This window comes from Anomalospiza imberbis, chromosome 1 (assembly GCF_031753505.1).
Source record: "Anomalospiza imberbis isolate Cuckoo-Finch-1a 21T00152 chromosome 1, ASM3175350v1, whole genome shotgun sequence".
Classification (NCBI taxonomy): Eukaryota; Metazoa; Chordata; class Aves; order Passeriformes; family Viduidae; genus Anomalospiza; species Anomalospiza imberbis.
Window position 1 is genome coordinate 55,875,426 of NC_089681.1, and position 17,901 is coordinate 55,893,326.

General features: G+C 38.2%; 1 protein-coding gene across 1 annotated transcript; it reads right to left on the reverse strand.

Annotated features, from left to right (window-relative positions):
- Positions 1-1,943: 1,943 nt before the first annotated feature.
- On the reverse strand, positions 1,944-14,393 carry LOC137475674 (protein-glutamine gamma-glutamyltransferase 5-like). Its single transcript, XM_068193217.1, has 12 exons — positions 14,186-14,393; positions 13,616-13,858; positions 12,598-12,716; positions 11,944-12,072; positions 11,538-11,715; positions 10,455-10,587; positions 9,641-9,744; positions 9,296-9,538; positions 7,578-7,904; positions 6,555-6,712; positions 6,099-6,232; positions 1,944-5,151 (listed from the first exon to the last, which is right to left on the reverse strand). Exons 2-12 carry the CDS (start codon positions 13,812-13,814, stop codon positions 3,468-3,470), a joined length of 3,408 nt encoding a protein of 1,135 aa, XP_068049318.1. The 5' UTR covers positions 13,815-13,858; positions 14,186-14,393; the 3' UTR covers positions 1,944-3,467.
- Positions 14,394-17,901: the final 3,508 nt, after the last annotated feature.

A 17,901-nucleotide genomic window follows, 5' to 3' on the forward strand; every position in this document is an offset into this window, starting at 1 on the left:
CTTAACAAATAAATAAATCCTTGTTATCCTTTGCATTTTGAATATTTTCACATTTTCCTGGTCAGCATATTTAATTGCTTTATTTTTATACAATTCATAGTATATATTCCAAAATACTTTGGTTTATTTTAACACTAAATAAAATGACTACAGTGTTTCTTTAATTGAACCTTCTTGTCTCATACAATATATAAAATTTAATTTATCTCTATAACTAATGCTTAGTAGGAAATTTGTTCATTGAGTTATATCTTTCAACATTTTTCTTGCAGGTAATGTAATATATAAAATCACATTTCACTCCAGTATTTTATGGTATGTTGTCAGCAAATGTCCAAAGAAACACAAACTTAAAGCATTAAAAGTGAAACCATTAACTTGCAGATAAATCATAGAAACTTCTCATTTAAAAAATGATTTGTAAAGGTCTAATGAACTGTTAGGGATAAGAACTGAAAATTACCACATATTAGAGTCTTCCTCATCTCTAAAATAAATACAACCTTATTTCAGTTGGACACAAAAGTAAATTCCACTAGTCTGATTTATACTTTTAAACCACAGAAAGGGTAATTATAACAATGCATGAGCAAACACCTTCTTTAATGTTCATCGTCTAGCTAAAAATGTGAATATATTTCCACCATTTAAATAAAATTCATGCCTGAACTGAGATTAAAATTAGAAATTTATTCCTGAACACATAAAAATGACAGTACTGTATTTAATTTCTGATGACTATAACTGTCATGCTTGAGTTGGCTTTTCATTCTCTAAAACAGACTTCTTTATGTATCATATCACATTACTGAATACTGTTAATCTTCAATATATGTAATACATTAGGCAAAAAAAATTAATTTATTGTGGGTTTTACTGCAAGAAAGTATATTTGAGACAGTCATTTTGGTCTGACTTTTCCAGCTGTGGGGAAAAAAAAAACCCACAAAACAAACCAGAAATTTTCTGGAAATTTAAACCATGTCTCCTGACAAAGGAACTACCTTATAAAACATTGGTTAGAGCCTTCCATTCATAAGTGCTTAAGAAAAAGATCATTTAAATTCTGGTCTTTTTTGGGCTTTTTGTCATTATTGGTTTGGGGGCTCTTTTTCTTTAGTTGTCCACATGTTGCCCACACTCCTGCCCCCCCAATGAGTAAGAGACTGTACAATGGACTTTGATAAGAGACTATGAGCTACCCTTTGTTAATGTCATGCTGCATGAGACAGCAACAGCCTCAATATAATTTATTCAGTATTAGAACAATTTTGAACTTAAAGGATTTCTGTCTTCCCCTATGGCTCTTGTTAGACTGAACTTACTCCATTTTTCAAAAGCAATGCATATTCAGCATCTATGGCAGGAAGAGTGCGAGCTGAGGTTGCACATGCTCTCAACAACTCCAATGACAAAATCTTTGGAGTTTCTGAAATATGCAGTCAGGCTCTTTCTCAGAAATTAGGAACATCAGAGAAGTCATGCCACTACTGGGAAAATGAATCTCAAATGTCATTTGAGAATTATGTAGCTTAAAAAAAAAATCACATTTTTTCTTAAGTAAATACCGTCAGTATCTTTTTTATCTCTTCCTCTGCCACCCAAAGGTTTCTTCATTTTGGCATTTTTCTGGATTGAAAGTTTTACAGAGCAAAGGAAAAACTCATGCGACAAGTGGAAAAGTTTATTGAGAGCAAGGAGGATGACTTCATTTTTCCTGTAATATCAAACTGAGTATTTCAGGTAAAGTAAGAAATCTATAGATTTCCCCTCACTTCAGATCTTGTTCTGAAGACTTGTTTTCAAATCTTGAGGAAAAGAACAGGAAATTTAACAGAAATGGAGTGGAGGGAAGATTTCACAAACCAACTCACTTGCAGAGATTTAGTCCTCACTTTTTAAGAAGCATTACTGGAAAAAAACAAAAAAAGAAACCAAAACAATAGAATGACAGGTGGTTTTTAAATTTTTATTTTATTGTCAGTTAGGCAAAGAAATTTTCAGCACATATCTAATGCAGACTATTGAAACTGTATAAAAAAATCATGTCACTGAGTTATGATCACTCTACTACAATATCCAGGCAAATCTTTCTTCTATCGTACTCAGAATTACTATGCAGTTGATAGTGTTGGCATGTTCATAGCTGCAATCTGACACCACACTTTTTCAAAATCCTCAGAAGGTTATTCAATCTCATCACATAGGGGCATAAACTATAGTGATACTACTGAAATACTATTGCTACATGGCTGAAGATTCTGCAGCACCAGCAAACTTACCTTACCACAAAACCCCACTAACACTTGCTACTAAAATTAATGGACTACTTACTAAAGAAAAATAATGGAGGGATGGGAGGTGTTGTCAGTAAATCCAAAATTCTTATGAGCAAATCCAAAATTCAGGAATAGTTTCATTATGAAAATGTATAATTTCAACCCATGAAACAACCTGGAGAAGGTTAGCATTGGAACAGTACCATCATCTGAAGAAGACGCAGTACATTCCATTCACCTTCTTAAAAACTTTCAGCTGGGAGGACTGGACGTTGGATAACATCATAACTTCCTTTACTAAGTTCAGGTCTAGTTGGCAGACTTTTCCTAGCTATACTCAATCAAAAAGGCACAGCTGTGGAATAAGAGCTTTTCCTAATAACCTAAATGCATACAAGGTATGAGAGAAAAATTTTGAAATATGCTATATGAAAAACAGTCAGTTGTGATAGCCAATATATTGTATTGACTATTCATTGAGTTTTCCAGACTTTCTAACATGACCTCTGGATTCTTGATGCTAGGTCTGTAATACATCAAGAGTAGTAAAACTAAAATTATTATTTTTAAAAGGAAAAAGGCTTAAAAAAAGATGCAGTTAAACTCTTCAGCTGACTTGTAACCATTTAGTTGCTCTGCGACCTCTGCAGTTTTCAGTGTTACACAACTAGGGAAACAGAGTGCACGCAGAACTGACCTGAGTCACAATAATGCTGGGGTTCAATGTCTCTTAGGTTAGACATAAGACACATCTGCTGTCACCTCTGCAGCATCCCAAGGACAGCACATTTCATGCAGGGAGAGAGATTGGCTGTGAGTGCTGTAGCCCAGGGAGATCTGAGAAATGTGCATTGCAAAAAATCAAGAGAAGAGAGAGTGAAAGCACATCATTTATAAAACAGCTTGACTGAGCAAGTAAGTCTGATTACCTGCACTGTGCCACTATTGTCACGACGGCTCCACAGGGAGCACATTCATTTGTCATTTCCACCGTACCGTATCTCAAGACATACAAGTATTACATCAAATGCATCCCTCAGCAGTTGGCTCACAGCCTGCTTTCTGGCACATCTCAAATCCATAGATAAATGCTCAGGAGCAGCATGCTGCTCTTCATCACCCTATTTCTAACCTCTTGCAAAGCATCTGCACACAGGCTTTATTTCACTGGCTTCAGGTTTTCCCAGGTTACAGGTATTTGCGTTTGAAATAGGTGAGAGTGCTCCTTGTGGGACTCCAGGGCCTGCGGGACCCTGCCAGAGCCAAGGTGCTGCCAGACGAGCACGACCCGGAGCGAGTCAGGGTGGCATAGGGAGAGGGGGAGGTGGAGCGGGGTAGGGTAGCGTAGCCAGAGCGGGACAAGGTGTAGGAGGAGCGGTTCAAGGAGCTGTAGGGAGGGCGTGTAAGTGTGCCGTAGGTGGCACGGGTCGAGGAGTAGCCCAAGCGCCCCTCGGGACTCCACAATGATCGGGAGGTGGGAGCCCACGTGGAGCCAAAGCGAGTGGTGGTCTCATAGGAAGGGCCCCACTGAGAACCACACAGTGAGCGAGAGCCAGAGGTGCCCACAAGCTGGGAGATGGAGCGAGAGGTGGGGGCACAGAGGGAGCGGGCTGTGGGACCTGCCAGGGGGCGCGGGGATGGCGAGCGCGGCAGACAGGCCGCAGCCGAGGAGTCCAAGGGCTGAGCGGCAGGCGAGCTGGCAGGGCGGGCCCCCACGGCCACCAGCGAGGCGGAGGTGGGCGAGCACAGGGAGTGGGCTGCGGGGGGCCCTACGGGGCGGCGGGCTGGAGAGCACAGCGAGTGTGATGCCGGGGGTCCCACGGGACGGGGGGCTGGAGAGCACCGCGAGTGGGACGCAGAGGCACTGCTCACCTGCAGCACTGTTGGGGTGCTGCTACGGTCAGCAGCACGGGGCGCTGGAGAAGCCGCTGGGGAGCACATGCCGTGGGCTACGGCGGCATTCAGGGGTTGGGAGGACAGGGTGGCCGCTGGGCCACATGGAGGCTGGGTGGTGGGAGAGGGTGTGGAGCTGCAAACGACATGTGAGATGGAGGCACCAGGCACTGAAAGGGGAGTTGGAGGTTGCATGGGATTACCAATGGTGTGGATTACTGGAGAGCACATGGAGTAGGATGGTGGAGCAGACACAGGGACTGCCTGGGTTGCCCCATTGGGACTGGGGCCACCCATGAAGTGGGTCAGCAGCGCACTCACCGCATTATTCGCGGGGACAGAGACAGAATAGGACATCGGCCCCCCTCCACCTCCAGAGGGGTGTGTGGGAGCAGGACCTGTCTCAAACACCACGTGAGGCATAGGGGTGCAAACAGGGTTGGATGCTGGGGCAGGCATGGAGCTGTACATGGATGGAGCCATTGGAGCACATGTAGCAGGAGGTACAGTCTCGCATATGACCCGAAAGCCAGGATCGCATCCCATCTCAAAACCAGGATTGATGTTTGGATTGAAGCCTTGGTTGCAGATGGAGTTGCATAAGGGATGGCCTGCAGGGAGGTACACAAAATCGTACACAGGCTGTCCCCCTGCGCTGCAGTTAGGGTTGCACACTGGGATACATATATATTCACACATGGAGTTGAACGCAGGGTCTGCCACAGGGACAGCTGTTCCAGCTCCCCCAGAGCCGTTCATGGGGACAGAGCCATTCTCACACACTGGGAGTGACCCATTCTGGCTGATGGGCAGGACACCATTCTGGCCTGCAGAGCAACACACTTCAGCTTTGGCACATCCCTTGCAGTAGGCAAACTTGTGGCACCCAAGGTTGGCCAGGAGCCGGTGGCAGCCAAGCCTGTAAGGTGTAAACTCCACTACGGTCCGTGCCTGTTGGTTGGATGCCAGTGTTCCCAAACTGGAGCAAGACAAAGAAAAGAATTAGGACCCTAATCATTAGCACTCAGAGACCTAAGCACTACAAGATGAGCACACAAATTAAGTTTGATTTATTATGACAACTATGTTATTCTTGTCTTTTCCAAAAAAAAAAAAAACATATTCTCCGTTGTGAAAATTGTGAAAAGCATGGTAAAAACTTTTATCTCAAGAAAGAGATACTGACTAAGAGATCTCTCATAGTCAGTTCTGTAATTGGAATTGGAAAATCATTTGTGGTACTGACTTGAATTCTTAAAAAATGCAGCACCCTTCTGCCTCAAAGGTGTATTTATTGCTTACCATTTCCAGTGACAGGGCAGATTTGTGGAATCCAGTTCATTATTATTCAGTGAGAACAATTCTTAACTTCTTGCCCTCAAAACTAGTCATACTTTTGTCAGTTCTCCTTGTCATGAAGAGAAGCAATGCATATTAATGAACAGCTACTTTTCCTAGAATGTTACAGCATCTTGGAAGCTTCCACTTTCCTGTGATTAATGTGTTATGAGTTTAGAATGCATATTGCTATTTCTCACTGTTCTCTAATTGTTCCTCTATGTGGTTAGTGCCAGTTCATGAATATTTAGAGGAATTTATTATAAGCTCAATAGGATGGTAAGGGATGGGGGACCTAGCTTGTACTTGTAAAGAGAAGTGTGCAGACAGATATTTGATGCACCCACTCCACTTAAATTAAATCTTGAGAAAAATGAAGCAGCAGCATTCCTTGCCAGCTTTAAATGATCAGTTTCAAAAGGAGTGAGGCATTTAATGGAGTCTCAAACTAGTAAGAGGCAAAATGTCCTATTCATGGGATAAATGCCAAAAATATCAGAACTATTGTCTCTCTCAAAACCTGTTCTGAACTTGAACACATTAGTCAACCCCCAATATTATCCCTATTTCAAGTACTGATGAACTTACTCAATAGTCATGGGCTCTTTGAATAAACCACAGCCTTCTAATGTCATTACACAGTTCTTCATATCTTCCTGGAGAGGATTACAGAAGGAGATCTCTGCCGTACATGGTACTTTCAGTCTGGGTTGGCTCAGAAGCTAGTTAAAAAAGAAACAAAAACATTTTATGTTTTTTAATCCTTAAAAAAATGACAATGAGGTAAGTAAGTGGAAGGAAAAAAGTATTATTAATACACATTTCTTTCTGACTTGCTTCTATGATGTCTATACATTACTAAGTCAACTGTTTTACTTTAAAAATCACTAAATCACCAATCTCACTAAATTTTTTAAAAAGGCAATTAAATAAAAGAAAAATGTAAAGTATTTTAAGTTTATTGGCATTGTACTTAGTAAGTGGCCAATAAGAGTCCCCAGGTCTGTTCCTTAGATCCCAAATTTCATAATTAAAGTTACTTACCTTTACAATAACAGGTGGTCTGTTGACCACAATATCCCTGCTCACCATCAGAATTTCTCCACACTCAGGGTCTGAGACAGCAACTACTTTCATAATGTTGTGATCACAGAGATAAGGTCCATATTGATTATATGATATACACAGTGGAATTTTTTTCACTGCAAAACAAATTTATTTATTTTATTTTTCTGAATTTTTAATTAATATTCCCACTTTCCTTCCTTCTAAAGTTTAACTCACACTTAAAATGGCTTAATTAAATATTAAGTTATCATGGCATCTTTGAAAATAGACAGAATTTTTCCTGACTTAGGCTGATACATTGCTCTTTTCAGCAATAAGTTTCACAGTTCTCAATTAATCTATTAGTGAATTTTCAAGATTAGTTGATGATGATTGTGATGACGATAATTATTAAGCAAAATTTGGAATCTTTCCACCCAGTGCAATTCTTAAAACAATAATTCAAATACAGGTAAATTAAAGCCACATAAAAGAGAATTTTAATATCAGCCTGAAATTTTGTCTTATAATGATCTGGTATAATGAAAGAGATCTTGTTTCTTCCAGAAAAAGACATTAACCATGGAAACAGGTGTTTATGTTCTGCTACACATTTGTACTTCCCAGCAAATGGTATGCCTAGGTGCTCTAAGCAAGTGTTTTACACTAGCTGATATCTTCTGGCCAAAGGAAACATTGCTTTTCTGATACACAATTGCAGCTTAACCTTTGTATTGAGTATAGAGTCCAGAATTGAAATTTTAATGAAACATTTTTTTTAAATATCATAAGAATCTCTAAACCTTGAGAAATTAGGGAAAGACTACAATTTACCTGTCACCATACATGTAGTATTGACATGGTGTTGATTTTTGAGTGATCACCCTAAAGGGAATTCAGCTGTCGATACTTAACACTGTACACATCTCATTTCCCATCAGTATTAGGAAGTCTCCACAAATCCTAAAAGCCAACTAGTTCCTAAAAAGAACAGAGTATTAGACAATTACACCCTCTTACCTTCCCTTGGACCCAATGTGACATTCACACTGTCTTTCCAAAACTGATCCATTGGACAACCACTGTAGGTTATAATTTGTGCGCACAAATTAAACTTCAAGGTTTTGTTCTCATTACGCAAATTTTCAAGCAGCCAGTTCAGTTGGACATCTTCACCATACATTGGGCAGTTGGCCATCTTTAACCTCATGTTAATTCCGGAGTCACTCAGAAATGGGTTTTTCAGAGACGATAACTCTCTGTCGATATGACAGTTGGAAGCATTGCAATACCCTGGATGAATTCTTCTGTAAGCCCGGTAATAGGCTTCTTTGTTTTTCACAGAACCTGTGAAAGAAGATATATGATAATGAATCTGCTGGAGGCGCAAGAACCCTATTATTATTCTACCCAAATAATAAAGATAATTAAATTTATTGCTTCTTCTTCCTGAAACGCAAAGTAGCAGGTTGTTGTAGAACAAATGCACCAGATCATGAAATACGAGATACAGCAGACTGAACACACAGAAGAAAATTAACACCTCAGGTAAAAAAAAAAAAATTACAAACCTTATTTTACTTTTAAGTAGTTAAATATAAAAATGGCCATGTAAGTCTCAAAATGTACAGTTAGTACAAAACTCAAAATATAACCCTTTAAAAGGCTACGGGTGAATATGAAATGCTACCATTCTTTCAAAAGACAAAATATGCCACTAAAACAAAGAAACTATCAATTGTTTTCCTACCAACCAACCAAAAATAAACAAAAAAACCCACAGAGCTTGCAAATGTACAATCAGCTGTGATCTATTGTTCATTCCTTTATGCAATTTTGCTGGTTGAACTCCTCCCATCTACTGGAATATGAAAATCAGTAATCCATGGCCCAAAGTAAGAACAGCAGAATATGCTAATAATACATAAATTTGGTAAGTAGGCATATTTTCTGACAGACCTAGTACAAGAAGCAACAAGTATGGTGTTAATCCTAGGTTTAGAAGAATAAGTGGGTTTTTTTTCAGATTCTCTTGAGTCTGCTAATATTTTAAACTACTTTAAAGGTGAGACCAAGGAATGCATGTCCTGTGAGGAGCACCTAAGAACTTTGGCTTTGTCTAGTTTGGAGAAATGGAGGCTGAGCAGTGACCTCATTGTTCTTCCTAGCTTCCTGAGAAGAGGAAGTGGAAGGGAAGATGCTGAGCTCTTTTTCCTGGTGTCCAGTGACAGGAAGCATGGGAATGGTTCAAAGCTGTGGCAGGGAAGGTTTAGACAAGAATTTCTTTGCTGTGAGGCTGGTCAAACAGTAGAACAGGCTTCCTAGAGAGGTGGTTGATGAGCCATGGTTGTCAGTGCCTTAAAAAGAGGTATGTAATAGTATGTTTTGACTTCCACTCAGTCCTGACATGTGAGGTAGTTGGACAAGATGGTCATTGTAGGTCCTTCCAGCTAAAATATGCTATGCTATGCTATGCTATGCTATCCTATGCTATGCTATCCTATGCTATGCTATCCTATCCTATCCTAATTAGTATGTACTTTGTTAAATCATCTAAATATATTTAGAAGTTTTAAAATCAAAAACTTTGAAAAGAAGAGCATCTGCCTCTTTCTCAAAAATGAAAAGACAATTTCAGATTGTTTTGCACATTTAAACACAGGAGAGATTACTTTGATACTTTTATATGATTAGCCTGTAAAATTTCCTCTAACCCATTCAATATGTTTTCATCATACCTAGTTCATACTTGTAAGCTCCAGTGATATCTTCAAATTGCTCACTGCCAACACTCTTGGTGATTAGACGTTGTCCACATGGCCATGTGTCACAGAAAAATTTTGTTCTTTTGGTGTTGTTTTGGGAAAGCCAGCCAACATAGTTTGAATTTACTCGAGAAAACATATGATGACCATCATAATCCAAGTCCAGTTCCCCTTCCCTGATGCTTCGAACCCATGTAGGACCACTGCAAGCTGAACCTAAACCAGAGAACAAAAATGTTGTAACATATCGTAACCTGAATAGTAGGGAAACTCAGCAATGTAATCCGAGGATAATTATTCCATCTATAGTAAAATTACCTCTGCCTGTTTCCAGAGGTGTTGGATCCAGGCACTGCCAGTCACCACAGCACTGATTTATATCTCTGCGAGCCATCCAAGATTCATTCCAGCAGTGGTATCGCCTGTAGAATGAAGGAACATACAATTAAACTTGTCTCTTGGATTACCAAGTTTAATGCCTATGACAGAGGAAAACCATGTCAGTGATAATTTTTTGTCAACTGAAGATTTTGTATGTCTAAACATTGTTAATGACGTTTGTGACAGGAGTGGTTTTGTTTGCTTTATATCACTCAGACTGGAAATTTCTTCCAGAACCCCACAAACCTGACGGTAAAACATGTTTCTTTTAGTAGATAACATGACAACACAGTTCTTTTGTTTAAGTTTAAAGGAATTGAAAGGTTTATAAGAATGAAGCAATCCATTACAAGGAACATCAGGAGGACAACATAGGTATCAATCAAGTGATTATGACTGAAGATAAAAGACCAAATTAGTGATAAATTTTCCCTAGCATTTAATGATCTACTTTATACTTTTACAGCTACTAAGCTTGATGGCCTTATTTTTTTCAGCTGAGAAGGATAAGCAGGCAGCATGGATTCTCACAAGAGGTTTTACTTTTTTCTTTTTTGAAAATATACATTGAGTAAACTGCCTCTTTAGTAATGTCATGGTTTTGAAATGCATTATAAGGAAATTGAAGAGCATTACCCCAATAAAGAAGGAGATACACCAAAGAAAGACACTGATGTGCTAAATGTATACCAGTTTTCCTATCATGAAACTTTTTAAAAGGGCAAAAGAGCTTTATATTTTTCTTATTTACCATAGTTTGTCTTTGCCACACAGGTTTTTACCAGTAGAGTCAAAAATCTCATTGATACCAAGGGGATTCTCAATTGAGCAAGGAAAACAGAAGCTTGTGACAACACGGCTTGGAATTCCCAAACACCTCATCACTGTAAGAAAAAAATATTAATGAATAATTACAAATCAAAATTAGCAGGCAAATCCTTCATTTTATTTTAGAAATAATTATCTTATATTTTAATTTGCAGTTATAGAAACACAATGGATAGGAAGCAATATTTGGGATGCAGTATCTTCAAAATTCTTTTTAGTTCTTGAAAAGCAGTTTGAAAAAAAGCCTAGCAGAAAGGAATGTTTTATTTCTCTTTCATCTTAAAATAAAAACCAAAAACATCCACAAAACCAGATGTTTTAAGTTCAGAAATCATTAATCTGATTCCACACTGATAAAACAATTTTTTTTTAATAAATAGTGTGGTATATATAGATTCATCTACAGGACTTCAATTTAACTCTCTTTATTCAATGTAGAAGCAGGTTCAGTAGATAAATGGTATAGAGCTGGAACTCAGAACTTCTGTCTGTAGAATTTAGTGCACTATTATCTAATCTTTTGCATTAAAAGGAGAATATAGCCTAATGCTCTTGTGTTTTGGAGGAGACATTACTAGAGATCTTCCTGTTCATAACTTAGTGGTTTTTCTCATCCTTCAAACATCACCCAAAGCATAAATTTTGGCTCCACAATGGGGTTGTGCTAGACCACCTTTAAAGGTCCCTTCCAACCCCAAATATTCTATGATTCAACAATGCTGCACTTGCTCTGTGTTTTAATAAAAGTTTCAGTATTGATAATTGCATAATGTAAAGGTCACAGAGAAGATGAAACTACTTTTCTTGCTCTTCAGCCTGTATAGGAAAGCAAAAGGTTGATAATAAACACTATATCAGGAGCATGAGAAAAATATTCAATTTCTTTTCTAGTAAAACACTTATGAGTGAAATGCTTCAAGTAGTTTTTAGGGTCAGAAGTTTTTGATCCTTGTTTTCTTTCTTCTTTTCTCTATGAACTAGGTAAGGGCAAACTGAAATATCATACCTGTGCACATTACTGAAGCAAGAGATCCACAGTACCCATATCTGACCGGCCTGCATCTACCACTGTACCACTGCTGTAGAATAGGGACACTTCCATTCCAGGAAAATGGCTTTGTTCCTTTCAGGTAATCATTGTTTTCTGGAATCTTCATGATACTGTTAGTGGTATGGCTGCTTATCTAGAAAGAGAAAACCTTTTCAAATGGCTGACCATGTCTTCACATTCTAAGCATGTCTCAAAATCATCAGAGATTAGCATTAAAAGTTTAATTTTCCTGTGAGTCTGAGCACAGGAAAGATTTACCCTGCTCACCTGCTGTGTTAGATTACCATGCAGTTTGTCCTTCTACAATATAATGAAGTGTGACCTGATCTGTTCAGAGGTCTCACACCCCCACAGATCTTACCATGTGATTCACCACCATGCTGACATGCACAGGGTCATTGCGCCAACAGTGGTCACGATCTGAGCCATGATGGTAACTTGCACCCATATCTAAGATCTTCAAGCAGATATCTAGAATCCCATCTTCAAACTGAGGAAAAAGATGATAAAATCATAGGCATAGGCATCATGGTATGCTGATGTTGCTAAAGTACCTTTCTTATCAATAATCCAGTCTTTTTCAGTTGCCTTTATATGAGTTGCCCTCTCACCTCTCCTGCCTTTTTTTTTTCTTTTTTCTTTTGTTAAATCAAGTACAGCTCCTAGTGGTCTGCATGATAATGCCTATCTGCCTGAAGGAAAACCAAAGGCAAAAACATGTCATTTTTACTTATATTTGACCAGTGGAATAACTTTCTTTCTGAAGCACAGTGTTTGTTTCACCTGTTCCCAGACAATTGTGAAATTACCCTCTTTTTACTAGATAAAACTTTGTTCCAGTTATTTGGGCTACAGTGAAATTCTCAGACATTTTGGTTTGTGTATGCATAGTCTGAACTGATCCTAAAAACCTTTGCACTACAAATAGAGCATACATTTCTGAAAAAATACAAACAACACTTCATTTATCAATATATAGATGTCATCTATTTCTGAACAAGTGTTAAAAAAATACTTGTCCGAAGTGCCATGGTCGAGAGGTTATGTGCTTGTGGACTCCTTCGTACAGTATTCCATGTTCATTCAGAACATATTCTTCTCTCTGGGCCTGATTGTCCAAATATACAGGATCATCTGGAAAAGATGAAGAGCTTTCATTCAAACAAAATATTCCTTTCTAGTACTTCTGTGTTTCTGCATCACTGGATCCCTCTTTCCTTTCCTACCAGTTTTTGATGTATACTTTTATGTTGAAGGTTCTGGGCTCTTTAAGCACTCACAGACAATTCATTCCTACTTACATCTAGATAATATCTTTATTAAGTCTCTCCCTGCTGTAGAACACATGAATGGAAGAGCTTGCAATTTATCTTCACACTAAGCTGTTCTACAAGTCAAACACTCAGCAACATAGAGTTGTGTATCTGATTTAGATCAAATCAGCACAATGTGAATATTTGTCATGTAATGATTTTGGTGAGGTCCTACAGAATCCAGAATTGCTTGCTACCTGAGCCAGATCTACAGACTTTAATTTGTGTTTGCACTGTATTATTTTATGATGACAACACAGTAGTCACAGAATTACAAAATGGTTGAAGTTGGAAGGGGCCTCTGGAGGTGATCTGGTCCAACCTCCAGCCACTTTCCCAGGCTACATCCAGATGGTTTTTTAATACCTCCAAGGATGGAGACTCCACAACCTCTCTGGGCAACCTGTGCTAGTGCTCAGTCACTCTCACAGCAAAAATGTGTTTCCTGATGAAGAGGAAACTTCCCAATGCTTTCTATCCTGTCAAGACACTGTAATAGTTGTGGGGAAAAAATTATACCTCACCCCTACTACCTCTAAAGAAACTAATTGAAACAATGGCTTGAGACAGTCTTGAACCTGGAGGAAAAAGATTTAAAAGAACAAAATTAAATCTCTCCTTGATTCTCATGACTTCTGTTACTACATCCTTTACACACCAGCTAAATAATAAATATCTTCAACAGTTTTCTTAAAACAATCTGATTATTAGAGCTCTTACCTGCACACCAAGGGTTAAAAAGGATGTAAAAATCTCCAAGACATCGCTGATATGTGTGACCACAAGATGTGATTTGCATATTGAGAATATAACGGCCAATGCAGACATTGGAAGGAGGGAACACGCTGATACTGATGCATTTTGGCTGATGAACTTTGTAGGAAGCACTCCAGCAGGTTTGATCCAGACATCTGCCCATTGGGAAGGTGCATTTTGTCTCATTTGACTCACAGGGTCTGAGGCCTTTCCAGGAAAATAAAAACCACTTCCATCAGACTACTAAACAAAGCACATGTAAAAGGCTGGTAATTTGCTTAGGCATCATTTGCAAGGTGAAGCTCCCAAGGGTGGATGGATTCTTTTTAACTTGTCACTTCTCTAGCAGAGTGAGAAAACTTTACATATTAGAAGAACTGCCTGATTTAGGGGAAGGTAGTCTCTTCACATGGAACATGAGTAGGTTATGGGAATACGAAGACTACGAAAGAAGTCTTCTGAAGTCTATGGGAAATATTATTAATCAGCAAAGGACTAGGAAAATCTGCAGAGTGTTTGGGAGGGAGTGACTACCTGTCTCCACGGTGAAAGCAGCCTGGTCCACGGAGTCATCCCATTCCCGATTTTGGAAGCGAGCATATAAACTAAAGGCTTGCCCTCTCCTTATTATCTGTCTGTCAGTTCCAAAGAAATGGGTATTATGGATTTGACAGTTGGAAGGACAGTTCAAATCGACTTCTCCCAGCTCAATAACTGCAGGACAGAGAAAGGAGCACAAAGAAAAAACCCCATATAATTAAGTTCCCAGCTTTGACTGTGGTTAAGATTAGGTGAAAGAGGAGACAACCATGAAAGACAGATAACTCTTTCAAAATTCATTCAAGACTTTGTTCAAAATTCAGCAAGACTGAAATTGAGATATACATCCATAAAAGTTCCTTTACAAGTTCACCACTTTCCTAGCTTGCAGATGGAAACTTGTCTAACCCTTTGATTTTTGTAGCTGTGCTACAAGTTTCACTTCTTTTATATAGTGCCTGATTATATTATAAATACCTGACGCTAAAGGCCAATATTAGTATCTCTACTTGAAAAGTTGACTTTGCATTGTAATATTCTCTCCACAAATTACAACATGCTGTCTACAGACAGTTACAGTTTTGTACATGCTATCATTTGAGATGTTTGGGTTTTTTTAATTTAAAAAAATAAAAAATTAAATAGAATAAATTAAAAACTTGATAACATGTATGTATTTGAAAGAGTAAGTGGCACTGCAAATGATTTATGAAAAAAAAGAGATATGTATAAGTATCTCTTCAAAACTTAAAATAATTTTAAATATGCATATAAATGTCTCAGTCTGCACTCCCAAAGTCCTAAACAGTTTGCAGGTATCTTTGAAGAACTTAATGGAGAAGGAAATAGTCACAAATTGTGACATTTTAAAATGCTGACAATCTATCCCAGGTGCTGTGATTAGCTTGACAAAAATCTCAGCTCATTCCCCCTTTAGGCATCCTGCCTGCATATCAGTCATTTAATAGGAGTAATTACGACACTGGTGCCAGAAGGATGGGTGGCAACATTCATCTTTACTTATTTGCATACAACTTTTTATTTTCCAAAGTTCTTCATTCTAATTGAAGATGATGGGAGCCACAGATTCTTAGTAGTTTTGGAAATTGGGTTTACTGATGTACAAAGTCTTGTATATTATTGTAATTTTAAAGGGTTAAGTTTGGTCCTACTAAGCCTACAGAAAAATCTAACAATGCAGCTTTTCTAACTATGTGGGTACCTACAGAATTATTATTTAAGGGAAAATAATTTTTCCCATCCAGAACCAAGGGTGTATCCACACAAGGGAAGACTCATAGCTAAGCCCTTGGGATCGGGACATTTTTAACACAAAACAGTGGAGTTTCCCAGGATCACATTCTGAATTAAATAATAATTTAAATTAATTGGGGAGGGGATGGGGGGGTGTTATAGGTAGGGAAGAAACAAAACAAAAAAAGGCAGTTTTTTCTGATATTTTTTCCTTGAATAAAAATAATCTTATTTCTCATCCAACTGTTTAAACTTGGTCATGCATTGGTCATTCAGATCTTCAAGAGAGATCAGCAATAAATGCAGAGCTGGGTGCTACCCATGATAAAAATATATACACGATCAACAATAACCAAAAAATACAGAAGTTTATTACATCATTATTGCTCATGAATACAACATACCTGCTGACAAGAATGAGTAACAGAACTGAACTGAAAATCTTATATCTTAATGAGAGTTGTCAACCATAACACAAAGTATTCTGGTCAAACAGAAAGTACTTATAGCACACATGGCAAATTCCTGCGGTCAAGAACACTGAAAGAACTTGATCCTCGCTTGGTCTCTGGAGGTGTTTATAAACCAAGACAACTACTCTTCATCCACTCAGTAATCCAGGTGAACTGGAACATCAGGGAGCTGAGGTATTATGTTTCCCAGGGAAGTTGACTAAAGTCAGCCCACAGTTTGCTTATCAGATTTAAGTGTCGCAACTGGATCACAAAGGAGCTAATGATTACTTTCTTAAGCAAAGACAGCTTGGAAAAAATATGAAAGGCAATTCATTTTCACATTTCTTACTGGTTCTCTGCCTCTGGTAGAAACCTGACCATCAATACCAGTCACAGGTTTTCCTCTATCAATTCATATTATTCCTTCATTCAAGAAAGAATACTTCAGGTATTCATTGGAAAATAATTGCTTCTAGCATGAGAATACTGAAAGCTGGCACTTTGTAACTTATGCTGGAAATAAAATTTATTCTTTTCCATGCTATTTCCTATTTTCAGAATTGGCTGTTGTTTCACTAAGTCTTTTCCATAGCTCTCTTTTCTCGTCATAGTAGTTTTTTTTAAAAAGTTTTTTCCCCATTCTTACTAGTTCCACAAGGAACATCCAAACATACATGTAATCCCTACACAAAAATATGTGCAATTTTTTAGGTCTGTACACATGATCATTTAATTATTTCTGTTTTCAGTCCTGGTTTAAAGGATATTAAAGTTTCAAGACACTTACCTTCCATTTTTCTTCTACATGTACCGGTATCTGAAGCACAGTACTGGTGGAGATACCAGCTCCTCAGAAAGACACACTGCAAGGTCTGGCTGATCTCCTCTGCCAACCAACCTAATTTCCTCTCAGTAACACTTATATTCAGAACTAAGAGGCTGTCACACGTGTTGCATCAACAAAATACCAGTTTTAAAAGAGGCCCCACCCATGTGTCTACTGATGCTCATAAATGATTCATTTTAACTTCCAGCATTATTAGGGAGAGTCCTGTGGCTGAAGGGAGGGAAGAGATCTTGGTAACCTCACCTGTAGCACAGTGCTCTCGGTGTCCCACAGCTTGCCCTGTCTCAAAAATACTTTAAAGCCAGGATGAATCTAAACACATTTCAGAGTAAGCCATTATTTGTAGCCATCCAAAGTTGCTGTAAATACCAACACCTACTGTTCCCTTCTGGCTAGAGATCTTCAGACAGCTGTGCAAAACAATAAGGAACACTAGACTAAAGCTTAATTTACACTCTCAGAATATGATAAGCAGTGGACATTTTTAGCCTAATGTAAGCAGAAAGCCCAGCTTTCAGACAGTCTTCACAGTGCTCCCTCCAAGGGGATGTCAGAACAAAAATGATCAGTTACAAACATTTCCAACTAAATTGTAAAATATGCAGAGAGCATTGAACATTGAGAGCATTGACAATAAAATTTAACCTAAAAATTACATAAGTTGTTTATACTATGTATGTATTTATTTCCTAGCACACAGTTTTGCAGCTTCACTTACTCCACCTCCCTTCTCCTGAAATTTTGAAAACCATTCCTAACAATATCTGTGAACAAAAACCATGTTAATGCTTTAACACAAAATTTGTGCTATTTTATTTAGGTTTCAGGCATATTTAATAAAATAAAACAAAAAAACCACAACAGTGTTCTCTTTGTACTTTCAGTGATGAGTACTTTAGCCTGCAAATAGGAGACATGGATTGAAATTTCTTCTGGCAAAACCAGAACTAACATGTGCTACTAGTTTCCTCCTATCCTTTTTATGCCTCTGTGCCAAGCTTTACTCCATAAGCTATCTTTTGAATCCCTCAAAGTTATTTTTTGGATTGAAAAAGAAAAACTAACCCTAAAATAAAACAAAAAATAACCCCAAACCAAGAAAAGCTAAACACAGAAATCATTCATTGATATAGAAAGATTCAGACACAATGACT

What these genes read in the sequence shown, in the direction of transcription:
- LOC137475674 (XM_068193217.1), bottom strand. Translation starts at nt 13,814, where the DNA reads ATGGGCAGATGTCTGGATCAAACCTGCTGGAGTGCTTCCTACAAAGTT. An exon ending in ACCTCTGGAAACAGGCAGAG is followed by an intron (nt 9,539 to 9,640) that starts GTAATTTTACTA and finishes TCTCTGGTTTAG; the next exon opens with GTTCAGCTTGCAGTGGTCCT. An exon ending in AGCTTACAAGTATGAACTAG is followed by an intron (nt 7,905 to 9,295) that starts GTATGATGAAAA and finishes CTTCTTTCACAG; the next exon opens with GTTCTGTGAAAAACAAAGAA.